Source organism: Phyllobates terribilis, unplaced genomic scaffold (genome assembly GCF_046119375.1).
Source record: "Phyllobates terribilis strain yellow unplaced genomic scaffold, ASM4611937v1 Scaffold_2__4_contigs__length_985480577, whole genome shotgun sequence".
NCBI lineage: Eukaryota > Metazoa > Chordata > Amphibia > Anura > Dendrobatidae > Phyllobates > Phyllobates terribilis.
Window position 1 is genome coordinate 977275956 of NW_027362762.1, and position 26881 is coordinate 977302836.

At 55.6% G+C, this 26881-nt stretch overlaps 1 protein-coding gene across 2 annotated transcripts in view; it reads right to left on the bottom strand.

The window, feature by feature from the left end:
- Window positions 1–26641, bottom strand: part of PTGFRN (prostaglandin F2 receptor inhibitor) — a 28485-nt gene extending 1844 nt beyond the window's left edge. The window contains exons 1-8 of one of the 2 annotated variants that reach the window (XM_073668765.1): window positions 26489–26641; window positions 17130–17498; window positions 3536–3955; window positions 2956–3291; window positions 2479–2877; window positions 1162–1557; window positions 965–1072; window positions 531–827 (exon numbers count right to left, since the gene is read on the bottom strand). In XM_073668765.1, coding sequence (XP_073524866.1) covers window positions 531–827; window positions 965–1072; window positions 1162–1557; window positions 2479–2877; window positions 2956–3291; window positions 3536–3955; window positions 17130–17498; window positions 26489–26534 — 2371 coding nt within the window. In that variant the 5' untranslated portion in view covers window positions 26535–26641. The remainder of the gene's footprint in view (window positions 1–530; window positions 828–964; window positions 1073–1161; window positions 1558–2478; window positions 2878–2955; window positions 3292–3535; window positions 3956–17129; window positions 17499–26488) is intronic. The other variant, XM_073668766.1, reaches the window with a different exon arrangement.
- Between the last annotated feature and the right edge of the window lie 240 nt (window positions 26642–26881).

A 26881-nucleotide genomic window follows, 5' to 3' on the forward strand; every position in this document is an offset into this window, starting at 1 on the left:
ACGGGGGCTCCCCTGTGATATTATACCCCTCCCCACCATTGTGCTCGTTACGGGGGCTCCCCTGTGATATTATACCCCTCCCCACCATTGTGCTAGTTACGGGGGCTCCCCTGTGATATTATACCCCTCCCCACCATTGTGCTCGTTACGGGGGCTCCCCTGTGATATTATACCCCTCCCCACCATTGTGCTGGTTAAGGGGGGCTCCACTGTGATATTATACCCCTCCCACCAATGTGCTGGTTACGGGGGCTCCACTGTGAGATTATACCCCTCCCACCATTGTGTTAGTTACGGGGGCTCCCCTGTGATATTATACCCCTCCCCCCCATTGTGCTGGTTACGGGGGCTCCACTGTGATATTATACCTCTCCCCCCATTGTGCTGGTTATGGGGGCTCCCTTGTGATATTATACCCCTCCCCACCATTGTGCTGGTTAAGGGGGCTCCCCTGTGATATTATACCCCTCCCCACCATTGTGCTGGTTACGGGGGCTAAGCCACTTTCCACCCCTCGTTCAGCGACTTACAGTCCATCCTGACGCTCAGGGGCATCATGGCGGAGGTGAGCGTCTCCTGCTGGCTCCAGCCGCCCTCACGGCTGCGCACCCAGGGTGTGACGGTGCAGTAATGGCCGCCGGCGTCCTCCTCCTGGCAGCCGTACACCCGCAGCCTGTACTCCATCTCGCTGACGCGCTCCAGAGACACCTCGCTGCTGCTGTTCCTCCGACTGTGCCGGACCAGAGCGCTGCGATCCGCCGACGCCAGGAAGACGGAGGAGCCGCCCGGCCGCTGCACGAACCACGAGACCTCGAACGCCATGTTATCTGCGAGGGAAGGGTCGGGGGTCACGTGATGACATCACAAAGAGAAGGGGTCGGGGGTTACGTGACGTCACACCACAGAGAAAGGGTCGGGGGTCACACCACAGAGGGGGGATGCGGATCACATGGGGGGCAGTTACCTGGCTCCACGGCCGGCCCGTCGATGGTGACGATGCACCATACCTCCGCCCTCTCGCCGCGGTACACGCTCAGACTGTCGGACCGCGCACTCACATTAAATACTGGACCTGATGGAAGAAAGGGAAGCGAGGGTTAAACCCCGCCCAAGCGACCCAACCCCGCCCCCACGACCCAACCCCACCCCCGCGGATCTCACCTGCCGTCTGTAGCTCCAGCAGCACGGGGCTGGTGGTCTTGTTCTGCGCCCTCCGCCAGGCTCCGCCTCCCCCCTGCGTCCAGGCGGCGATCTCGCATTGGTACGCCCCGACGTCCTGGTTCTGCGCTTGGTACAGTCTGAACAGGTAGGCGCCCTCCTTGCCCTTCTCCAGCACCGTGTTACTGAGCGTGCCTGGCCGCCGGCGCACCACCCCCTCGCGGCTCAGCGCGATCACCATGACGGGGGCCGCGCCCTCCTGCGGGGGCCTCCGCGTCACCTGCACAGAGTACTGGGGGGAGAGGAGGCTCTGCGGCTGCACCGTGCACATCATCTCAAACGTCCCGCCAGCCGCGGACACCATCGTTATCAGCCGCGCAGCCACCAGGATGGAGGAGTCTGCGGAGGGGAAGGAAAGAGTGAGGACCCCAAACACTGCACAGAACAGAGAGCGCAGCTCTGGAGGTGACCGCAGGATAAGACATGATTTAACAGCAGAATAGTGACCGCAGCTCTGGAAGTGACCAGAGAATAGGAGACTACATAGCAGCAGAACAGAGAGCGCAGCTCTGGAGGTGACCGGAGGATAGGAGACTACATAACAGAGCACAGCTCTGGAGGTGACTGGAGGATAAGACATGATATAACAGCAGAATAGTGAGCGCAGCTCTGGAGGTGACCAGAGGATAGGAGACTACATAGCAACAGAACAGAGAGTGTAGCTCTGAAGGTGACCGGAGGATAGGAGACTACATAGCAGCAGAACAGAGAGCACAGCTCTGGAAGTGACCAGAGGATAGGAGACTACATAACAGAGCACAGCTCTGGAGGTGACTGGAGGATAAGACATGATATAACAGCAGAATAGTGAGCGCAGCTCTGGAGGTGACCAGAGGATAGGAGACTACATAGCAACAGAACAGAGAGTGTAGCTCTGAAGGTGACCGGAGGATAGGAGACTACATAGCAGCAGAACAGAGAGCACAGCTCTGGAAGTGACCAGAGGATAGGAGACTACATAACAGAGCACAGCTCTGGAGGTGACTGGAGGATAAGACATGATATAACAGCAGAATAGTGAGCGCAGCTCTGGAGGTGACCAGAGGATAGGAGACTACATAACAGAGAGCACAGCTCTGGAGGTGACCTGTTATGTAGCCTCCTATCCTCCAAGCACAGCTCTGGAGGTGACTGAAGGATAAGACACGATGTAACATAAGAATAGTGAGCGCAGCTCTGGAGGTGACTGGAGGAAAGAACACAAGTAAAAGCAGAGTAGTGAGTGCAGCTCTGGAGGCGAGTAGAGGACAGGGTTCTCACCTTCGCTCCTCCAGGACAGGGTGACTGGTGCAGACGAGGCTTCGCCCGTGGGGGTCCAGCTCTGGTTGCGCAGCGGCCTCCAGCTTGTGCCCGTGCAGTGGTAGCGCCCCCGATCCTCCTCAGTCGTCCACTGTAGACGCAGTATGAAGCTCTGGGGGTCCCGGCGGGAGAGGATCAGCGCCCCCTGCTGCAGCCGCTGCTGGTAAGTGCCCCCCACTTCCAGGCTCCCGTCCCGATGCTGGGACCCCATCAATATCGGGGAGTACTGCCCCTGAGTGGGAGTGAAGTACCAGGACACAGACAGGTGGGGGGCCCCGACCACCCGACACCACAGCTCCACAGGCTCCTCCGCCATATGGGGGGCCACAGAGACATTCAGAGACACCGCAAGATCCAAGGCTGAGAAAGAAACACAAAAGATGGTGAGGGGGGAGGGGGGGGGAAGCGGCAGATGAGGGGGGGGGGGGGGTCACTCACCGTCCTGTGTCACGCGCACACTCACTGGCGGTGACATCCCCTCGGCCGCCCGCTGCCAGGTCCCGTTCCTCAGCACAGTCCATGCGGAGGCCCGGCAGCTGTACTCCCCAGAGTCCCGCGCTTCTGGCACCAGCAGCTGGTGGGTGACGTTGGCCCCTTGGTCGGGATCGGGGTCCGGCCCATTGGGCAGCGGGTGCAGCCCTCCGGGGTGAGAGAAGAACCAGCGCACCCGGGTGAGGAGCGGCACACTGGAGTCTGCAGACACCAGGCAGGAGAGCGTGAAGGTGGAGCCCTCCGACACCTCGAGGGCCGGCGCCAAGATGGACACTGCCAGCTCTGCGGGCGAGAAAAGACCACGTCAAAGATGGCGGCCTGCAGAGTACGGAGAGGGAAGACGCGGAGAACCCGGAGGAGACCGCCAAACACTGGGAGAACGCGCAAACTCCGCGCTGATGTACTCCTTGGTGGGATTTGTACCCCGGACCCAAACGCCGGAAAGCTAACCACTGAGCCACCGTGCCGCCCTATCCCCCCTCACAGTCCCGCTGGCCCACCAGAGTCACAGCCGCCGCACACTCACCGATGGGCCGCACCTCCACCTGGGCAGCGGCCGCCCTCTTCTCCTGGATCTTCTCCCAGCCGTCGGCCCCTTGCACCCAGGTTTGGGCCACGCAGACGTACTCTCCGGCATCTCCAGCCCGCGCAGACTCCACTGTCAGCTGGTAAGTGTTGGGCTCCGCCGTGTCCACCCGCAGCTCCCCGTTGCTGTACCGGGGGGCGTAGTCCGCGCCAGGCTGCAGCCGCCCCAGGTGTGTGAGTGTCAGGACGTCAGAGACGGAGCCCCCGGACTGCCGCTGCCAGGTGACGGACAGGTGGACGTGGGTGGGTGCATCCGCCAGCGATGCCAGGCACCGGACCTGGAACCAGCCGCCTTCTGTGATGTTCTGGACGCCGGCCTGCCGACCTCTAGGGACCTGGAGGCGGAGGGGGTCCGCGATCACTGAGAAGAGAGGGGCAGCATTATATGGAGGCAGGGCGGCTGCCGAAACCTAGAAGTGCACGATCATCAGGATGGAGCAGAGCGCTGCGGGAGCCAAGACAGGTGGCTGACACAGAGCACTGGGATACAGCGCCACCTAACAGCGCTATGAGGGCAGGAGAGAGGGGCGCGGGGGGGATAGAAAGGAGAGAGGGGCGAGGGGGATACAAAGGAAGAGAGGAGGAGGCGAGAGGCAGCCGGGGGGGTATATAGAGAGGGGCAACTGGAGGAGGGGGGAGGGGATAGAAAGGAGAGAGGGGCGAGGGAGGCAGCCGGGGGGATAGAGAGGCAAGCGAGGCAGCCGGGCGGATAGAGAGGCAAGCGAGGCAACTGGAGGAGGGGGGGAGGGGATAGAAAGGAGAGAGGGGCGAGGGAGGCAGCCGGGGGGATAGAGAGGCAAGCGAGGCAGCTGGGAGGGGGGGATAGAAAGGAGACGGAGGCAGCCGGGCGGATAGAGAGGCAAGCGAGGCAGCTGGGGGGGGGGGGGGGATAGAAAGGAGACGGAGGCAGCCGGGGGGATAGAGAGGCAAGCGAGGCAGCTTGGGGGGGGGGGGGATAGAAAGGAGAGGGAGGCAGCCGGGGGGATAGAGAGGCAAGCGAGGCAGCTGGGGGGGGGGGGTGATAGAAAGGAGAGGGAGGCAGCCGGGGGGATAGAGAGGCAAGCGAGGCAGCTGGGGGGGGGGGATAGAAAGGAGAGGGGCGAGGAAGGCAGCCGGGGGGATAGAGAGGCAAGCGAGGCAGCTGGGGGGGAAATAGAAAGGAGAGGGAGGCAGCCGGGGGGATAGAGAGGCAAGCGAGGCAGCTGGGGGGGGGGGTAGAAAGGAGAGGGGCGAGGGAGGCAGCCGGGGGGGGGGGGGGGGGGTGATAGAAAGGAGAGGGGCGAGGGAGGCAGCCGGGGGGATAGAGAGGCAAGCGAGGCAGCTGGGGGGGGGGGGGATGGATAGAAAGGAGAGGGGCGAGGGAGGCAGCCGGGGGGATAGAGAGGCAAGAGAGGCAGCTGGGGGGGGGGGGGGGGGATAGAAAGGAGAGGGGCGAGGGAGGCAGCCGGGGGGGGGGGGGGTGATAGAAAGGAGAGGGAGGCAGCCGGGGGGATAGAGAGGCAAGCGAGGCAGCTGGGGGGGTGGGGGGGGGGCTAGAAAGGAGAGGGAGGCAGCCGGGGGGATAGAGAGGCAAGCGAGGCAGCTGGGGGGGGGGGATAGAAAGGAGAGGGGCGAGGGAGGCAGTCGGGGGGATAGAGAGGCAAGCGAGGCAGCCGGGGGGTGGGGGGGGGGGGGGGGCATAGAAAGGAGAGGGGCGAGAGAGGCAGATGGGGGGATAGAGAGGCAAGCGAGGCAGCTGGGGGGGGGGGGATAGAAAGGAGAGGGGCGAGGGAGGCAGTCGGGGGGATAGAGAGGCAAGCGAGGCAGCTGGGTGGGGGGATAGAAAGGAGAGGGGCGAGGGAGGCAGCCGGGGGGATAGAGAGGCAAGCGAGGCAGCTGGGGGGGGGGGGGATAGAAAGGAGAGGGGTGAGGGAGGCAGCCGGGGGGATAGAGAGGCAAGCGAGGCAGCTGGGGGGGTGGGGGGGGATAGAAAGGAGAGGGGCGTGGGAGGCAGCCGGTGGGATAGAGAGGCAAGCGAGGCAGCCGGGGGGTGGGGAGGGGTAGAAAGGAGAGGGGCGAGGGAGGCAGCCGGGGGGATAGAGAGGCAAGCGAGGCAGCTGGGGGGGGGGGGGGTAGAAAGGAGAGGGGCGAGTGAGGCAGCCGGGGGGATAGAGAGGCAAGCGAGGCAGCTGGGGGGGGGGGGTAGAAAGGAGAGGGGCGAGGGAGGCAGCCGGGGGGGGGGGGGGGGGTGATAGAAAGGAGAGGGGCGAGGGAGGCAGCCGGGGGGATAGAGAGGCAAGCGAGGCAGCTGGGGGGGGGGGGGGGGGATAGAAAGGAGAGGGGCGTGGGAGGCAGCCGGTGGGATAGAGAGGCAAGCGAGGCAGCCGGGGGGTGGGGAGGGGTAGAAAGGAGAGGGGCGAGGGAGGCAGCCGGGGGGATAGAGAGGCAAGCGAGGCAGCTGGGGGGGGGGGGTAGAAAGGAGAGGGGCGAGTGAGGCAGCCGGGGGGATAGAGAGGCAAGCGAGGCAGCTGGGGGGGGGGGGGTAGAAAGGAGAGGGGCGAGGGAGGCAGCCGAGGAGATAGAGAGGCAAGCGAGGCAGCTGGGGGTGGGGTGGGGGAATAGAAAGGAGAGGGGCGAGGGAGGCAGCCGGGGGGATAGAGAGGCAAGCGAGGCAGCCGGGGGGTGGGATAGAAAGGAGAGGGGCGAGGGAGGCAGCCGGGGGGGATAGAGAGGCAAGCGAGGCAGCCGGGGGGTGGGATAGAAAGGAGAGGGGCGAGGGAGGCAGCCGGGGGGGATAGAGAGGCAAGCGAGGCAGCCGGGGGGTGGGATAGAAAGGAGAGGGGCGCTGGAGGCAGCCGGGGGGATAGAGAGGCAAGCGAGGCAGCTGGGGGTGGGGTGGGGGGGGATAGAAAGGAGAGGAGCGAGGGAGGCAGCCGTGGGGATAGAGAGGCAAATGAGGCAGCCGGGGGGTGTAGAAAGGAGAGGGGCGAGGGAGGCAGCCGGGGGGTGATAGAAAGGAGAGGGGCGAGGGAGGCAAGCGAGGCAGCTGGGTGGGGGGGGGGGGGGATAGAAAGGAGAGGGGCGAGGGATAGAAAGGAGAGGGGCGAGGGATAGAAAGGAGAGGGGCGAGGGATAGAAAGGAGAGGGGCGAGGGATAGAAAGGAGAGGGGCGAGGGATAGAAAGGAGAGGGGCGAGGGAGGCAGCCGGGGGGGGATAGAGAGGCAAGCGAGGCAGCTGGGGGGGGATAAAGAGGAGAGAGAAGGAAGGGAGGCAGTCGGGAGGGGATAGAGAAGAGAGAGAGAGGCGATGGGGGGGAGGGATAGAAAGGAGAGGGGCAAGGGAGGCGCGCAGATAAATACAATCTGATGGCACCAGGAGCAGAGCGGCCTCAATTCACTGCATTTCTGATTTATTCTACACTTCAATCATTTCAGTGAGGAAGACGTGCGGGGGGCACACAGGTGCGCACACTCTGCACCCGAAATAACATCCATTCGGGATTCTACTGCAGTTCCCAATGTGAGCACAAGAGGGAGACAATGCACACAGGAGAGCGTGAACACACAGACCAGGGGGAGGTAATACTTAACCCCTTCACCACCTTGGGTTTTTTCCATTTTTTTGCACTTTTGTTTTTTGCTCCCCTTCTTCCCACGGTTCTTCCCACGGTTAATATGGCCGTGTGAGGGCTTAATTTGTTGCAGGAGAAGTTGTACTTTTAAACGACACCACTGGTTTCAGCATATCATGTATATTTTCCATCATGTTCACTATCTGGTAACACTGAGCGGCCGTCCTGATCCCCGGGGCGTTTCTAGATACCGGACATGCGCGGGTTCTGCTTTATTTGCAGTTATCTCATTTTATTACAATGTTGCGGCGGTAAAAAAACCCCGGTAATTATTTTCCTATATTGATAGAGCAGTGATCCTGAATTGTTTTTTATGGTTCCTTTTATATAATTTTCTCTCCTTTCCACTGTCTCCGGTTGTCTCGCTGTGACTCCAGAGCTACGCTCCTCCTCCGATCACCTGTTATACATACGGCTTCAGCCCTTCTGTGTAGAATTGATCATCTATGAGCCCCGACCACTGGGTGGCGCTCACAGCATCCTGGCAATGACAACCACAGTGGTCTCCTGAACCCGAGGTCATGTGACGGGCGCGCCGATGGGTGGAGCTAGTGCCGCGCTTCCGCTGCAGCCATGTTAAATGCCGCTGTTGGAGATTGACAGCAGCATTTAACAGGTTAACAGCCGCAGGGGGGGGGGGGGGGGCGCGGGGAAATCGCTGATGGGGGCACATGACGGCTGATCAGGTAATGTCACGGGTGTGTCGCCACGAAGATCGTCGCGACTACACAGCCTGACTTCTCGCAGCTGAGTTTTTGGTGCTTTGTGTTTTGGTAGTGAGGGAGTTAATTCTCTCCCTCTGTGCTTGAGGAGGCTCAGCCTCGCCCAGCTGCAGTTAATGCTGCAGTATTGGGATTCCTTCAAATACCTGCTGGTCTGATAGGGAAGTTGTCGGTGAAAGCATTTCTTGCAGACCTTCAGAGCGGATCGTTGTTTGGTGGAGTTCGGAGCGAGGAGTATGCGGTGTGGTTTCTTCCCTTCCTCCCGTTATCATTTATCTCCTAACCTGTTGTTGTTCCCTCTGTAATTGTGGTGTTAGTTTTTGTATGCAAGGTGGTTTTTGGTTTTCCCCTTGTACTGTCTCGTTTGTCTAGTACTGTGTTTGGGCATTTTCTATCCTGTTCCCCATTGTTGTGATCGGGGTCCTTCTCAGGACTAGATTACTGAGGTTCAGGGATATTCAGGAGTTTAGGGTTACGCTGGCGGACTGGACCTCTGTACCATTAACAGTACCTCCAGGTTGAGGGATTAGTCAGGGCCCCCGTTTAGGGTCAGCTCAGGCCCCTGACCTCCTGTACGTTGAGACAGCGTGACATTTTCACCGACAGACACACAAAAAAAAAAAAATTCTCTCCAGCCACCATGGATCCAGTAGCCAGTCTAGCTCGGCAGTTGCAGAGTTTGTCCATGGAGCTGGCGGATGTTAAGTCCAAGGTTTTGTATCCCCAGGAGCAAGCCGGACCAGAACCTAAAGTAGCTCTCCCTGACAGGTTCACTGGGGGGCGGGACAAGTTTTTTGTTTTCCGGGAGGCATGCATGTTGTACTTTCGGCTGCGGCCTCGGTCATCGGGGAGTGAGGAGCAAAGGGTGGGAATAGTCATCTCGCTCCTACAAGGGGACCCACAATCTTGGGCGTTCTCTCTTCCCCCAGGCTCCCCGGCTCTCCAGTCAGTGGATAGGTTTTTTGCTGCTCTGGGTCTTGTATATGATGACCCGGATCGGATCTCCCTTGCTGAGTCTAAGTTACGTAGGATCCAGCAGGGAGATCATCCGGCGGAGGAATTCTGTTCGGAGTTCCGTAGGTGGGCCACTGACACCCAGTGGAATGACCCGGCTCTTAGGAGCCAGTTTTGTCAAGGTTTATCCGACAAATTAAAGGATGTGTTGGCACAGTATGACTCTTCCGCGTCGCTGGAAGCCGCTATGGCCCTTGCTATTCGCATTGACAGACGGCTTTGGGAGAGGTGCGGGATAACTCTACCCCCTGTGATGACTCCACCTTCTACAAGGTCCTCTCATATGGTGGTTCCCCTGGTCAGTCCAGAGGAGCCTATGCAGTTAGGAGGGACATCATTCCGGGGGAGGGGACCGGCGGTGCGCCACAAGACTGGAAGGTGCTTCTTCTGCGGGAGAAAGGGACATTTTATTGGGGGGTGTCCATCCCGTCCTTTGCAGAGTAAAGAGTCGTCGGAAAACTGTTGATCCCAGGTTGTGTGGTGGACGGCAATCTGGGAGTAGGTATTTCGTCCCTAGGTTCGTCTCAGTTTCTCGTTCCGGCGGAGGTGGTGGTGGGTACGAGAACTGAGAGGATATCTGTTCTTCTAGATAGTGGGGCCGGGGCTAATCTGGTGGACGCTCGGTTTGCCCGGGTTCAAGGTATGCGTTTGAGTGAGTTGGCTAAACCCATCCCCATATTCTCGATCGATGCCAGGCCGCTCGGTCAGGGAAGTTTTTTGCAAGTGGTGCATAAAGTAAATCTTCAAGTGGGGGCGATACATAAAGAACTGTTGTCTTGCTACGTGTTCGAGGGTCTTCCCACTCCTATTGTGTTGGGCCTTCCTTGGTTAACTAAGCATAATCCGGTTATTAATTGGCAATCCAGAGAGATAAGCCAATGGAGTGAATTCTGTAATAAAAACTGCATGAATACGGTCATCGGTGCTGTCACTCCTAGGGTCTTACCTCCACTTCTGGCGGACTTTGAGGATGTATTCTCGGAAAGAGGGTGTCAGGAACTACCTCCTCATCGAGAGTATGACTGTTCTGTAAAACTGCTCCCTGAGGCCAAGTTACCTAAATCTAGGTTGTATAACCTTTCTGGTCCTGAGAGGCAGGCCATGAAGGATTATATTTCAGAAAGTCTGGCTAAGGGGCATATTAGACCTTCATCTTCCCCGGTGGCCGCGGGGTTCTTCTTTGTGAAGAAGAAAGATGGAGGCCTACGCCCTTGCCTGGATTTCCGTGAACTTAATCGGATTACGGTCCGAGATCCGTATCCACTCCCACTTATTCCCGATCTCTTTAATCAGATCGTGGGTGCCAAATGGTTCTCTAAGTTGGATCTCAGGGGGGCGTACAATCTGATTAGGATGAAGGAGGGGGGTGAGTGGAAGACGGCGTTTAACACTCCAGAGGGGCATTATGAGAACCTTGTCATGCCATTCGGTCTGACTAATGCCCCGGCGGTGTTCCAACACTTTGTTAATGACATTTTTCGCCGCCTGGTGGGACAGTTTGTTGTCATATATCTGGAGGATATCTTAATTTACTCGCCGGATCTGGTGTCTCATCAGGAGCACGTTAGGCAGGTGTTACAGATCTTGCGGGATAATAAACTGTATGCCAAATGGGAGAAGTGTGTGTTCGCCGTACAGGAACTCCAGTTTTTAGGCTTCCTGGTTTCAGCGTCCGGTTTTCGTATGGACCCTGGGAAAGTGCGGGCAGTTCTTGAGTGGGATCGGCCAGAGAATCTTAAGGCACTACAACGTTTCCTGGGGTTTGCTAATTATTACCGGAAGTTCATTCGTAATTTCTCATCCATGGTTAAACTTCTCACTGACATGACTAAAAAGGGGACGGATTTTTCTAGGTGGTCTGACAAGGCTTGTCAAGCTTTCTCCTCCTTGAAAAAATGTTTTGCCTCGGCACCCATACTCATTCAACCTGATGCGTCACAGCCATTCATTGTAGAGGTAGACGCTTCTGAGGTAGGGGTGGGAGCAGTATTGTCACAAGGTTCGTCCCCTGGTAAGTGGCATCCGTGCGCCTTTTTCTCCAAAAAATTGTCGTCCGCTGAGAGGAATTACGATGTCGGCAATAGGGAACTCTTGGCCATTAAGTTAGCTTTTGAAGAGTGGCGCCATTTCTTGGAGGGGGCAGTCCATCCGGTCACCGTCATCACCGATCACAAGAACCTGCTATATCTGGAGTCCGCGAAACGTCTGAATCCCAGACAAGCCAGGTGGTCATTGTTTACCAGGTTTAATTTTGTCGTTACATATCGTCCTGGGTCAAAAAATGTGAAGGCGGATGCCTTATCTCGTAGTTTCCCTGGGGCCGGGAATACGGACGACCCGGTTCCTATCCTTCAGGAAGGGGTGGTGGTTTCGGCAGTATGCTCTGAGCTGGAGGAGGAGGTATTGGAGGCTCAGGGGGACGCCCCTGTTGGACCTCCGGGGAGACTGTTTGTTCCAGATCAGCTACGACAAAAGGTGATCGAGGCACACCATAACTCAGCTTTTGCAGGACACCCGGGGAGTAAAGCAACTGTGGATCTCCTCTCGCGTCGGTTTTGGTGGCCTAACTTACATAGGGAGGTGGTAACTTTTGTCGCGTCCTGTGGGGTTTGTGCGCGCTCTAAGACCCCACATACCCGTCCGTCTGGGGCCCTCTTACCTTTGAAGATCTCGGAGCGTCCTTGGACTCATCTGTCTATGGACTTTATTACGGACCTCCCTCCGTCTTCGGGTAAAACGGTCATTCTCGTTGTAGTAGACAGGTTCAGCAAGATGGCACATTTTATCGCTCTTCCTGCTCTTCCTAATGCTAAAACTCTTGCGCAGGTGTTCATTGGGGAGATTGTGAGGCTTCACGGGGTACCCTCCGATGTGGTGTCGGATCGGGGGTCTCAGTTTGTGTCCAAGTTCTGGAAGGCATTTTGTACTCGGCGGGGGATGCATTTGTCGTTCTCATCGGCTTTTCATCCTCAGACCAATGGTCAGACGGAACGTATGAACCAGAGCTTGGAGACATATCTCCGGTGTTTTGTGTCAGAGAACCAGGAGGACTGGGCTTCTTTCTTACCTCTGGCGGAGTTTGCTCTTAATAATAGGCGGAGCGAGTCCACTTGTAAGTCCCCGTTTTTTGGGGCATATGGTTTTCACCCTCAGTTTTGTACTTTCAGTAGGGGGGGCTCTTCGGGGGTTCCTGAGGAGGAACGATTTTCATCATCACTCGCTTCAGTATGGAGAGGGGTACTGAAGAATCTGAGTACTATGGGGAACCGATACAAACGTATGGCTGACAGGAGGAGAGTGTCTGGTCCGGACCTAAGTGTGAACGATCGGGTATGGTTGTCTACCAAGAATATAAAACTTAAGGTTCCCTCCTGGAAACTGGGTCCCAGGTTCATCGGGCCGTACAGGATCAGTTCTATTATTAATCCGGTGGCATTCCGTCTTGACCTCCCCCCTACGTTTAAAATTCACAACGTGTTCCACAGATCAATGCTTAAGAGGTATGTGGCGCCGGTGATACCGTCACCTTTACCTCCTCCTCCAGTGGTGGTCAATGGTAACTTGGAGTTTCAGGTATCGAAAGTCATCGATTCACGTTTTAGTCGCAGGTCCCTTCAGTACCTGGTTCATTGGAAGGGGTATTGTCCTGAGGAGAGAATGTGGGTTCCTGCGTCAGATATTAACGCAGACCGGTTAATTCGGGCCTTCCACACGACTCACCCGGATAAACCTGGCCCTGAGGGTCCGGAGGCCCCTCGTAGAAGGGGGGGTACTGTCACGGGTGTGTCGCCACGAAGATCCTCGCGACTACACAGCCTGACTTATCGCAGTTGAGTTTTTGGTTCTTTGTGTTTTGGTAGTGAGGGAGTTAATTCTCTCCCTCTGTGCTTGACGAGGCTCAGCCTCGCCCAGCTGCAGTTAATGCTGCAGTATTGGGATTCCTTCAAATACCTGCTGGTCTGATAGGGAAGTTGTCGGTGAAAGCATTTCTTGCAGACCTTCAGAGCGGATCGTTGTTTGGTGGAGTTCGGAGCGAGGAGTATGCGGTGTGGTTTCTTCCCTTCCTCCCTTTATCATTTATCTCCTAACCTGTTGTTGTTCCCTCTGTAATTGTGGTGTGAGTTTTTGTATGCAAGGTGGTTTTTGGTTTTCCCCTTGTACTGTCTCGTTTGTCTAGTACTGTGTTTGGGCATTTTCTATCCTGTTCCCCATTGTTGTGATCGGGGTCCTTCTCAGGACTAGATTACTGAGGTTCAGGGATATTCAGGAGTTTAGGGTTACGCTGGCGGCCTGGACCTCTGTACCATTAACAGTACCTCCATGTTGAGGGACCCATTCCTGCTAATACATGTGGGGACAAATGACACCGCAAGAAAGGACCTGGAAACCATCTGCAGTGACTTTGAAGACTTAGGCAAGAAAGTGAAAGAATTGGGAGCGCAGGTGGTCTTCTCATCCATCCTCCCAGTGGATGGCCATGGAACAATGAGGTGGAATAAGATTCTACAGGTGAACAACTGGCTATGTCGATGGTGCCGTCAACAAGGATTTGGATTTCTGGATCACGGAATGAATTACCTATACGATGGACTACCTGCTAGAGATGGGGTGCACCTTACGAAGACTGGAAAACATGTATTTGGAAGTCGCCTTGCTACACTCATCAGAAAAGCTTTAAACTAGAACAATGTGGGAAGGGAAGCAAAAGGCCAGAAAAAGCCATACAGCTGACAAATACTACTGAGATCTCTGCTACTGGAAGTGGAAAGGAAGAACAAAGACAAAACAATTTAAATAATAAAAATATGGGAGGAAGAGAAACCAATCACAAACTAAAATGTTTTTATACAAATGCACAAAGCATGGGCAACAAACAAGGAGAATTGGAACTACTAATGCAGGAAAAGGAATATGATGTCATTGGAATCACTGAAACTTGGTGGGACGATACACATGATTGGAATAAAAGGCTAAAAGGATACAACTTATTTGCAAGAAACAGACTTGATAAACGAGGAGGAGGTGTCGCATTGTATGTTAGAAAAGCGTATATCTGCACAGAGATTGAAGCTTCAGAGACTGGGAGTTCTGTGGGAACTGTCTGGGTAAGAATACAAGGAGAGAACAACGGAAAGGACACCATTGTAGGCAATTACTACAGGCCACCTGGGCAAGCTGAAGATATGGATGAACTCTTTATGTATCAAATGACCAAGTTCTCCAAAAAATATGACGTAGTGGTCATGGGAGATTTCAACTATCCAGACATTTGTTGGGAATCTCTCTCAAGTAAAACTAACAGGTCAAGCAAATTCTTATCGTCTCTTGCTGACAACTTTATCTTCCAAAAGGTAGGGGAGAAAACAAGGGGATCTGCTACTTTGGATCTAATCCTTATAAACAGGGAGGAAATGGTTGAGGAGGTAAAGGTGGCTGGGACCCTAGGAGGCAGTGATCATGCTATTATAGAATTTTGGATAACTAGAGGAGGAAGACATGTGAAGACTCAAACTTCAAGGTTAGATTTTAGAAAGGGAGATTTTAAGAGACTCAGAAAGAGAATAGGAGGGATCCAATGGCTGGATGTCCTTAAGGACAAAAATGTCCAGGAAGGATGGGAAATTTTTAAAAATGAGATTCTTAAAGCACAATCGTTAACAATCCCGAAAAGTAGGAAGAATGGGAAGCATTTAAGGAAACCAGGATGGATGAACACAGAACTTAAACACATGCTAAAAAGAAAGAAAGAAATGTTTATTAAATGGAAAGAGGGAGGCATATCTAAAGAAGATTATAATGCAGTCTGCAGATCCTGCAGGGCACGTATCAGGTTAGCTAAAGCTGACAATGAATTAAGGCTTGCAAGAGATGTCAAAAGCAATAAAAAAGGATTTTGGGGGTATGTCAAAAGTAAAAGAAAAGTCAAAGATGCTATAGGATTTTTACAGGATGAAAATGGAGAAATGGTAAGAGAGGATGTTGAGAAGGCCGAACTTTTTAATTCCTATTTTGCATCTGTTTTCTCTCAGAAAGAAAATGTAACATCAACTGATCTTCACTGTCCTTTTAAAGGAATAGAGGAATCCAAGTTATCTGTAAACAGAAAGATTGTGAGGGAATATTTAGCTAACATAAATGAGTTCAAGTCTCCAGGTCCAGATGAATTACACCCCAGAGTACTGAAGGAGATCGTAGAAGAAATTTTAGAACCACTCTCCATAATCTTTGAAAATTCTTGGAGAACAGGAGAAGTCCCAGAAGACTGGAGAAGAGCAAATGTTGTTCCTATCTTCAAAAAGGGGAAGAAGGTGGACCCAGGGAACTATAGGCCGGTGAGTCTGACTTCTATACCAGGAAAGATCTTTGAACAAATTATTAAACAACATGTATGTAAGTACATGGATAAGAATGAAGTGATTAACCAGAGTCAGCATGGGTTTGTAACTAACAAGTCATGTCAGACTAACTTAATTTCCTTCTATGACAGAATCACTGACTGGGTGGATCAGGGAAATGCTGTAGATATAGTATATCTTGACTTCAGCAAAGCATTTGACAAAGTATCTCACACCATCCTTATTGAAAAAATGACCAAGTATGCAATGGACCAGGCAACTGTTAGGTGGATTCATAACTGGCTTAGTGATCGGACTCAAAGGGTGGTTGTAAATGGCTTCACATCCAGCTGGATGAAAGTCTCAAGTGGGGTACCACAGGGCTCCGTCCTGGGACCTGTATTGTTCAACATCTTTATCAATGATTTAGATGAAGGAATTGAGGGTAAACTGATTAAATTTGCTGATGACACAAAGCTAGGAGGGATAGCTAATACTAGAGAAGAGAGAGAGGATTCAAAAAGACCTAAATAAACTGGAGCAGTGGGCAGCAACCAACAGAATGGTTTTTAACAGGGAAAAATGCAAAGTACTACATCTGGGCAATAAAAATGAAAAAAGCATATACAGAATGGGAGGAATAGAGCTAAGCAACAGTACATGTGAAAAAGACTTAGGTATACTAATAGATCATAGACTGAACATGAGTCAACAGTGTGATGCAGCAGCAAAAAAGGCAAATACAATTCTGGGATGTATTAACAGAAGCATACAGTCTAGATCACGTGAAGTCATTATCGGTCTTTACTCCTCTTTGGTCAGACCTCATCTGGAATACTGTGTACAGTTTTGGGCACCACATTTTAAAAAAGACATAGACAAACTGGAGCAAGTTCAGAGAAGAGCGACCAGAATGGTGACTGGTCTGCAAACCATGTCCTATGAGGAACGGTTGCAGGATTTGGGAATGTTTAGCTTGCAAAAAAGAAGACTGAGAGGAGACTTAATAGCTGTCTACAAATATGTCAAGGGCTGTCACATTGTAGAAGGATCATCTTTATTCTCATTTGCACAAGGAAAGACTAGAAGCAATGGGATGAAACTGAATGGGAGGAGACACAGATTAGATATTAGAAAAAACTTTTTGACAGTTAGGGTGATTAATGAGTGGAACAGGCTGCCACGAGAGGTGGTGAGTTCCCCTTCAATGGACGTCTTCAAACAGAGGCTGGACAGACATCTGTCTGAGATGATCTAGTGAATCCTGCTTTGAGCCGGGGGTTGGACCAGATGACCCAGGAGGTCCCTTCCAACTCTACCATTCTATGATTCTATGATTCTATGATTCTATGATTCTATGATTAGTCAGGGCCCCCCGTTTAGGGTCAGCTCAGGCCCCTGACCTCCTGTACGTTGAGACAGCGTGACAGGTAAACTGTCATGTGCTGGGAAAGAAGCGGGCTCTTCTGTGGTATTGCACTTTTTTTTTTTGCTATTTCACCGTCCTTGGAATTTTTTCCCTGTTTTCCAGTATACGATATGGTAAAACAAGTAATGTCACTCAAAAGTACAACTCAACCCGCAAAAAATAATCCCTCACACGGCCATATTGATGGAAAAATAAAGAGGCTAAGGCTCTGGGAAGAAGGGGAGCGAAAAACAAAAGGTGAAAGAGTTAAGAGGCACAAGACGTAGAGAGACCTGAGGGGCAGATAATTGGGGGTCCACGAGCAGGAAGAAGAGGGGGAATGTAATCACCCCCCCCCCCCCGCACCATCTAGGATTGGTGGTTACAGGACGCCCCCTCCCCGTGGTGCAGTGTGAGGGGCGGAGTATCTGGGCGGGGGCGGTACCTCTCAGCAGGACGTGCGCCTCATAGTTGCCCCTGTAGGTGGCGTCGGTGCTGGGCGTGGAGCAGGTGTAGTTGCCCTCGTCGGCCGCCCGCAAATGCTGGATGTGGAGCTGCACCTCGCTGTTCCCCGTCCGCAGCAGGCGGAGATCCTGGGCGTCCGTCCGCTCCTTGTAGGAGGCGTGTGTGAAGGTCGGGTCCCAGGTGCTGAGCAGCTGCACTGCAGGCCCCGCCCCCGAGGAGCGCAGCCACTCAAAGTTCTGCTCTCTGGGGCCCTCGTAATCAGTGACGTCACAGGGGATGGAGACAGCGGTACCTTCCACCCGCAGGAGGGGTCCGGAGGGGACACGGACTACACGGCCCAGCACTGCGCCTGCAGGAGAGAAAGAGTCACATGACCAAGGACTCCAATCACAGCACACGGGGGAGGGGTGACAAATACTGCAGAGCATCACTCACATCCCTCCTATTATCCACACTTATAACTGCAGAGCATCGCCCCCCCCACCAGCCAGCCGCACACCGCAGAGCGTCGCCCCCCCCACCAGCCAGCCGCACACTGCAGAGCGTCGCCCCCCCCACCAGCCAGCCGCACACCGTAGAGCGTCGCCCCCCCCACCAGCCAGCCGCACACCGCAGAGCGTCGCCCCCCCCACCAGCCAGCCGCACACCGCAGAGCGTCGCCCCCCCCACCAGCCAGCCGCACACCGCAGAGCGTCGCCCCCCCCACCAGCCAGCCGCACACCGCAGAGCGTCGCCCCCCCCCACCAGCCAGCCGCACACCGCAGAGCGTCGCCCCCCCCACCAGCCAGCCGCACACCGCAGAGCGTCGCCCCCCCCACCAGCCAGCCGCACACCGCAGAGCGTCGCCCCCCCACCAGCCAGCCGCACACCGCAGAGCGTCGCCCCCCCACCAGCCAGCCGCACACCGCAGAGCGTCGCCCCCCCACCAGCCAGCCGCACACCGCAGAGCGTCGCCCCCCCACCAGCCAGCCGCACACCGCAGAGCGTCGCCCCCCACCAGCCACACACCGCAGAGCGTCGCTTATCCATGTGGCAGCCCAGCAGCCCCCCAGACTGGAGATGATGGGGGAGGGGTGTACCATTATAGGGGGTACAGTAGACGGCACTTGACCCCCGGTCTCAGTGAGTCTGACACTCGCCCCGGGGTTACACAGCGAGGAGACGGGTGACCCTGGCGCGGCCTGTGATGTCATCGGCGCGGCGCTCCTGATAACAGCCGCTCCATTCACACTCGTGTTCCGTCTCGCCTGCAGTAATGAATTCTGGGACATTTGACAAAACTGCCAACCAGAGGTCGGAGGGTTAACTCCATCACTGCTGCACCGCCCGGATTGCACACGGGGGCCACAGCGCCCCAGAGCGGAGAGGACAGGGGCGCCGCGGGGGCCACAGCGCCCCAGAGCGGAGAGGACAGGGGCGCCGCGGGGGCCACAGCGCCCAAGAGCGGAGAGGACAGGGGCGCCGCGGGGGTCACAGCGCCCCAGAGCGGAGAGGACAGGGGCGCCACATGAGTACACATGAGTATGGGACCACACACTGAACGCTCACACGACAGTCCCCGCTGTTGCGCCCGCCTGCAATATCCCAATATGGCTGAGGGCGTCCGGGGTACGGGGCAGAGGGATTGGCTGCAGCACATGGCGACCTCTGGCTTCGGGCCCCTGGGCGCAGAGGTCGTCACCTGGCTGTGGGTGGGGCGCAGAGGTCGTCACCTGGCTGTGGGTGGGGCGCAGAGGTCGTCACCTGGCTGTGGGTGGGGCGCAGAGGTCGTCACCTGGCTGTGGGTGGGGCGCAGAGTGACAGACGCATCGTGCAGTCACGGTCGGCCTTTTCCCAGCAGCGTTTGTCACCCAGGACGGGTCTGAACAGGCCCCTGACGAGAGAAGCTGTCACCCTGCCAGACCGCGCCCCGAGAGCCGACAGGGCGACTGCTCCAGAGCCTGCGGGGTTAACAGCATCCCAAACATCACAGTGACGGCCGTCCGGGGGGGACCGCGGTGCCCCTGTGTTCCCCCATACAGTGTGCGGGGTCAGCGGAGATCGGGGGTCCCTGACACCCTCACATCTCTGGTGATGGCCAGTTGCTCATCTTCACACAGCCACGGAGGGGTTAATGCACGGCACAGCGGGGGAGGGGAGCGCTCAGCAGCTGATGGGTCCTTGTAGGGACATTATAGTGAGGGGCCCCCTCCCCCACAGCTGTGCCTGCTGCTCCGAGATGCCAACACCTCATCCTCACTTATGGGCCGGTGTCCTGCGGGGGGCGCTGACCACCACACCGATAACGCACCCAGCGCTAACCCCGAGCACTGCGGGCAAACATGGTGGAAAAGGGGCAATTAACGATAGTCAGTGGGGAGGGCGCAACCCCCGGTGCCAGCAGGAGCGGGGGGCGGCGAGGGCCAGGACCCCAATACAGGCAAGAGGAACAGTACACGAGGCCAATACAGCAGCCTACCAAAGTGTAGTCATAACCCTACAAGCTATTACTCCCTGTTATCAGCCATTACTGGGGAGGTGACTGTAGGACAGGAGACTACAATCTATTACTCCCTGTTATCAGCCATTACAGACTTGGTATTATGGCAGTAGTGCTTCGGTGAAGCCCCGCCCCTTGATGACATCACTGCACCTGGGGGGGGCAGGTGAGTCACTGGCTGCTGATCAGTCGTCAGCTGATTCCAGGGAAAGGTAAAGTCCCAGTTGTGGCTGCAGAAGGCGAGATCTGCCCGCCCCTCCGGCACCTCCCCAGGACCCTCTCTCCTGGTGGGGGTCGGTGATAATCAGGACCTCAGACCCCACAGCCCCGGTCACTACGGAGCACGTGCAGAACGTGCAGCGGATTCATCTCACCACCAGCCGCGGTCCTGAGATCCCTGTGATCTCACACTGTACAGAGGAGGATGGGGGCTGTAGTCCTCAGCCCATGACTGCTCAGGACCACATGATGGTGGTAGTAGTGCTCTGCAGAGTGTGGGGGAGGAGCTGGAGAAGTTTGGGCAGCAGACGGGGGAGGGGATGTGGGGGTCTTTGTGTAGAAATACGAGACCCCCTCCCCCCAGAGTGAGGACTGTGTGACCGGAGAAGAATCCCCAGACACCAGCACTGGGTATAATGAGGGTCTGGGGAGAGGGAAACTTTGTGAACCCCCCACAATTCCCCATATTTCTGCATAAAGTTAATCTAAAAGTAAAGAGCAAATCAAAAGGAGGTAGAAAGTGTCATTCTGTATCACTGCCCTGATCTGTGAGTGGTAAAGTATGTGACCCCCTCTCTCTTCAGGTATCTTTCCCTCCTCATCATACACCCCTCAACCTAAAAACACCGGCCCGGCGGCTGACTACAGACCTCTCTGATCTCCCCTCATCTCTGAACTCCTGGGGCGCCGAGTCCTCTCCCGTCTAATCCGCCATCTCTCATAACGCTTCTCGACCCTCTACAATTCGGTTTCAGCTCTTTAGGCTATGTTCACACACGTTGTGCTTTTTTCTGCTGCAAACTTTTCTCTGGCAGGAAAACAGTTGCGTAAAAAACACGAGTATTTACTGCGTATTTTTGACCACTCTACCTCCTATGGGTGAAAATACGCAGCAAAATAAACGCGTCTACTGCAGAAACGCAGGAAGGAGCGACCCCTGCTCTATTACCCAAATATGCAAGAAAGGCAGAAAACACGCAGCAAAGAAAAAGCAACGTGTGAACAGACTCCTGGTTCTCAGAGACTTTGCTGGTACTGCCAGGCGCAGCTGAACATTTCCATAAAAATCTGCTGCAAAATACAACGTGTGTGAACATAGTCTTACACTCTAATAATCTTTATTTATATAGCGCCAACATATTCCGCAGCGCTTTACAATTCAGAGGTTCATATACAACAGTCATAAGGAACAGAAAGATAATACAATAATTACAGCAAAAATAATGACGACCCTGCTCGTAAGAGCTGACAATCTACAATGAGGTGAGGGGACACAAAGTACAGGGGCTTATTTACAATGATGGTCCGGCCATCGTGAGGGGGATGAGGATAGATAAAGGCTGCATGAGCTCGTCACCGGACGGCGCCTGTAGCTTTTGGGTTCGGTGGAGACTTATGTTTGGAGAAATAAGGGATGGGCTATAAGAAGATAAAAGGACTTCGATTAGGGAAGGTGATCGGCTGCCCTAAACAGGTGTGTTTTTAGGGAGCCCCTAAAACTGTGTAAGTTGTAGTTCATCTTAATTTCTTGGGGTAGAGCATTCCAGAGAATAGGTGCAGCTCGGGAGAAGTCTTGGAGCCGGGAGTGGGAGGTACGGATTAGTGCGGATTTTAGTCGGAAGTCGCTTGTGGAGCGTAGAGAACGGGTAGGCCGATAAACAGAAATGAGTGAGGAGATGTAGGGGGCGCCGCGCTGTGGAGGGCTTTGTGAGTGAGAACAAGCAATTGGATCCTATAATTCATGGGCAGCCAGTGCAATGACCGGCACAGAGCGGAGGAGTCTGGGTAACGGTTATACCCAGATAGATGACCCTGGCTGCAGCATTAAGGATGGACTGGACTGGGGAAAGTCGAGTGAGGGGGGGGGGGAGCCCAATTAATAGAGAGGAGTTACAGTAGTCAAGGCGGGAGTGGATCAGGGCGACAGTGAGGGATTGTGGCACTGAGACTGCCCTCACTAAAGTCTCTAATGATCTACTAATCGCTAAATCCAGTGGTCCCTGCTCCCTGCTGATCTCCTGGATCTCTCTGCAGCATTCGACACTGTGGATCACCAGCTCCTCCTCACTATGCTCCGCACTATCGGCCTCAAGGAAACCGTTCTCTCCTGGTTCTCCTCCTACCTCTCTGACCGCTACTTCTCTGTGTCTTTTGTCGGCTCCTCTTCCTCTCCTCGTCCCATTACTATCGGGGTCCGCAGGGCTCAGTCCTAGGCCCCCTCCACTCCTCTCTATACACTGCCCCTATTGGACAAACAATCAGCAGATTTGGGTTCCAGTATCATCTCTATGCTGACGACACCCAACTATGCACCTCTTCCCCTGACATCACCCCTACCCTAATACAAAATACCAAGGATTGTCTGTCCGCTGTCTCTAACATCATGTCCTCCCTCCATCTGACACGGAATCTCTCCAAAACTGAACTTCTTGTGTTTCCCCCCTCTACTAACCTAACTCTACCCAACATCGAAATTACCTTGGAGGGTTCAACCATAACTCCCAGCAGCACGCCCGCTGCCTCGGGGTCATATTCGACTCTAACCTTTCCTTTACTCCCTATATCCGATCAGTCACTCGCTCCTGTCACCTGCATCTTAAACACATCTCCAGAATCCGACCTTTTCTCACCTTTGAAACTGCTAAAACGCTTCCTGTCGCTCTTATTCACTCTCGTCTGGACTCCTGCAACTCTCTTCTGATCGGTCTCCCTCTTACCAAACTTTCTCCTCTCCAATACATCCTGAATGTGGCAGCCAGGGTCGTATTTCTGTCCAGCCACTTCACAGATGCCTCCACCTTGTGCCAGTCATTACACTGGTTACCCATTCGCTACAGGGTCCAATATAAACTCATCGCTCTCACCCACAAAGCTCTCCACCGCCTTATATCTACTCTCTCATCTTTATCGCCCTACATGTGGCCTCCGCTTTACAAATAACCTAACACTAACATCCTCCATAATCCGAACCTCGCACCTCCGTCTCCAAGACTTCTCTCGTGCTGCGCCAGTTCTCTGGAATGCTCTACCCCAGACGATCCGACTGATGCCTAGCCCCGATGTCTTCAAGCACGCTTTAAAAACCCATCTCTTTAAACAAGCCGACCACCTCAACTCACCAACCTAACTCTCCCCTCCTATAGCACTCTCCTGTGAAAAGTTAAAGCATCAATATTTCCGAATTCATTTTGAAATGTAAACCATGGTGGGATTGTAACGATTATTTTTATGGCTGCGGGCCGGACCCTGAATTTCATGATACAGAAATTGTTTTGCTGTTTTCAAATCAATTCTAGGGGCTGTAGCCCTCTAAACACCCCAAACTGGAAAGTGGCCAGAACAATTCCAAAGAAGTCACCTTCTCTCTGAAACGGTGGAATGGATCGGTTTGAGAATCTGGTCAGTGATGGTGGATTGCCGATCATTAGTGATCCTGTCACGTTCAACAGATCTACGATAAAAACTACCCCTCCGCTGCACCCCTAACCTCAAACCCTCCACAAAGGGGAGATGATAACCTTGGCGGAATCAGTATTCCTTCAAAGGCGCCTAAAAAATGTCTGGAAGCTTGTCGAGAAATCGGAACGTTCACCCCCATTTTCAGGGGTTTTGCTTGTGTCCCCCTTAGAATTTACCCCTTAAAACGTCATGTTCATCTCCTCACGTCTACTGAGCAAGTATTGTGGGGTGTAATGCTGTAGTAAGGCACACCCAACATTTCTGTGGCACTACTGGCACCCCAACCCTCAATTGGGGGGGGGTTACAAAAAAAAGGACCCCAAATTTCAACCACATAAAATGACTTTTCGTAATGGAGGGAAAATTTCGAAACTTGGGTCAAAAGTTAGAGTAAGCCCCCCTCTCCATCCTCCCAAGACCCCATTACTGTACGAAGGAAGAAACCGCCCCTTCACCTGATTTTCACATCTGCACTTGAGTGCCGATAACGGCGTAATGTGAACAGAACCGCTCCGGCATCAAGTCATTCAGGAGCAAATTAATAGAAATGGGGAACGTTCAATGAGGTGACCGGCAACAAGGAGAAACGCGAGTCCCGGAGCCGCGGCCGAGCGAGGAAAGGACGTCCCGGAGCCGGCAGATCCCTCACCGCACAAGATCAGCGGGAACCAACATACCGGACACACAGACGATAAATCACCAGGGAGCGGCAACCACACTCGTGTGTGAACAGCGCCCAACGTCACCACTTCATGACCACCACTACAGAATCCCCCGTCTGGTCGACCCCCGACCACAGCCAGACCGCAGCCCCCCAACCAGAGCACCTCAGAAACACATTAAGGGAGCCAGCGCCGGACCGCAGACATCTGCACCAGCCCTGGGGGGGGGGGGTCACATACTTCTGCAGCTCACAGACTGGAGACCCCGGAGAATCGGAATTACAGGGAGACGTCTCCGCACTTTTCTTTCTGCTATGAAAATCTCATGAAATCTCACATCAAACATCGGCCGAAAGGTGGAAAACTGAGGGGGTCACAAACTTTCCAACACCACAATAGATCTGTTTATTATATCCCCCTGCTCCGGTATCAAACCCCCCCCCCCTTACACGGCTCCGGTATCTGCCCCCCAGTATCCCCCCCTACACCGCTCCGGTATTCCGGTATCCACCCCCCCCTGGTATCCCCCCACCCCCTCCCGCTTACACCGCTCCGGTATTCGCCCCCCCCCCCCTGGTATTCTGCCCCCCTTACACTGCTCCGGTATCCGTCCCCCCCCCTGGTATTCTGCCCCCCTTACACTGCTCCGGTATCCGTCCCCCCCCCTGGTATTCTGCCCCCCTTACACTGCTCCGGTATCCGTCCCCCCCCCTGGTATTCTGCCCCCCTTACACTGCTCCGGTATCCGTCCCCCCCCCCTGGTATTCTGCCCCCCTTACACTGCTCCGGTATCCGTCCCCCCCCCCTGGTATTCTGCCCCCCTTACACTGCTCCGGTATCCGTCCCCCCCCCCTGGTATTCTGCCCCCCTTACACTGCTCCGGTATCCGTCCCCCCCCCCTGGTATTCTGCCCCCCTTACACTGCTCCGGTATCCGTCCCCCCCCCCTGGTATTCTGCCCCCCTTACACTGCTCCGGTATCCGTCCCCCCCCCCTGGTATTCTGCCCCCCTTACACTGCTCCGGTATCCGTCCCCCCCCCCTGGTATTCTGCCCCCCTTACACTGCTCCGGTATCCGTCCCCCCCCCCTGGTATTCTGCCCCCCTTACACTGCTCCGGTATCCGTCCCCCCCCCCTGGTATTCTGCCCCCCTTACACTGCTCCGGTATCCGTCCCCCCCCCCTGGTATTCTGCCCCCCTTACACTGCTCCGGTATCCGTCCCCCCCCCCTGGTATTCTGCCCCCCTTACACTGCTCCGGTATCCGTCCCCCCCCCCTGGTATTCTGCCCCCCTTACACTGCTCCGGTATCCGTCCCCCCCCCCTGGTATTCTGCCCCCCTTACACTGCTCCGGTATCCGTCCCCCCCCCCTGGTATTCTGCCCCCCTTACACTGCTCCGGTATCCGTCCCCCCCCCCTGGTATTCTGCCCCCCTTACACTGCTCCGGTATCCGTCCCCCCCCCCTGGTATTCTGCCCCCCTTACACTGCTCCGGTATCCGTCCCCCCCCCTGGTATTCTGCCCCCCTTACACTGCTCCGGTATCCGTCCCCCCCCCCTGGTATTCTGCCCCCCTTACACTGCTCCGGTATCCGTCCCCCCCCCCTGGTATTCTGCCCCCCTTACACTGCTCCGGTATCCGTCCCCCCCCCCGGTATTCTGCCCCCCTTACACTGCTCCGGTATCCGTCCCCCCCCCTGGTATTCTGCCCCCCTTACACTGCTCCGGTATCCGTCCCCCCCCCTGGTATTCTGCCCCCCTTACACTGCTCCGGTATCCGTCCCCCCCCCTGGTATTCTGCCCCCCTTACACCGCTCCGGTATCCGTCCCCCCCCCCTGGTATAACCCCCCCCCCTTACACCACTCCGGTATCCGCCCCCCCTGGTATAACCCCCCCCTTACACCACTCCGGTATCCGCTCCCCTGGTATAACCCCCCCCTTACACCACTCCGGTATCCGCCCCCCCTGGTATAACCCCCCCCTTACACCACTCCGGTATCCGCCCCCCTGGTATAACCCCCCCCCTTACACCACTCCGGCATCCGCCCCCCCTGGTATAACCCCCCCCTTACACCACTCCGGTATCCGCCCCCCCTGGTATAAACCCCCCCCTTACACCACTCCGGCATCCGCCCCCCCTGGTATAAACCCCCCCTTACACCACTCCGGTATCCGCCCCCCCTGGTATAACCCCCCCCTTACACCACTCCGGTATCCGCCCCCCCTGGTATAACCCCCCCCTTACACCACTCCGGTATCCGCCCCCCTGGTATAACCCCCCCTACACCACTCCGGTATCCGCTCCCCTGGTATAACACCCCCCTTACACCACTCCGGTATCCGCCCCCTGGTATAACTCCCCCCTTACACCACTCCGGTATCCGCCCCCCTGGTATAACCCCCCCCTCCCCCTCCTTACACAGCTCCGGTATCCGCCCCCCCGATATTACCCCCATCCCCCTTACACCGCTCCGGTATCCGCCCCCGGGATACACTAGAGTTTCCGGACCCCGGCACTCACCGGTGAGCAGTAGCAGTAGCGGCGCGGAGGCTCCGGTGCTCCTCATGCTGCCTCGTCACGTCCCGTCGGCTCCACACAACTGAGTGCGAGGACACAGTGCCCGGGGGAGGAGCAAACAACGCCCCGCCTACAACACGCCCACAAGACACACCTTGTTCATGACGTCACCCGTAGGTGAGCGCTCACACCTGCGCGAGAGCAGCCACTCAGCGGCCGCCATAGTAACCTGTCCTGCTGTGTGATTGGCTGCTCCCTAAAGAGGAGGGCGTGGCTTCTACTTCATTCAGGTGAAACTGAGGCGAAGAACTGGAGACGAGACCAGAAAACCAGAGCGGCCGTAATCACCAGAAGAGAGGCGCAGCAGCCCGGCCTGCCGTAATTACACTGATAGAA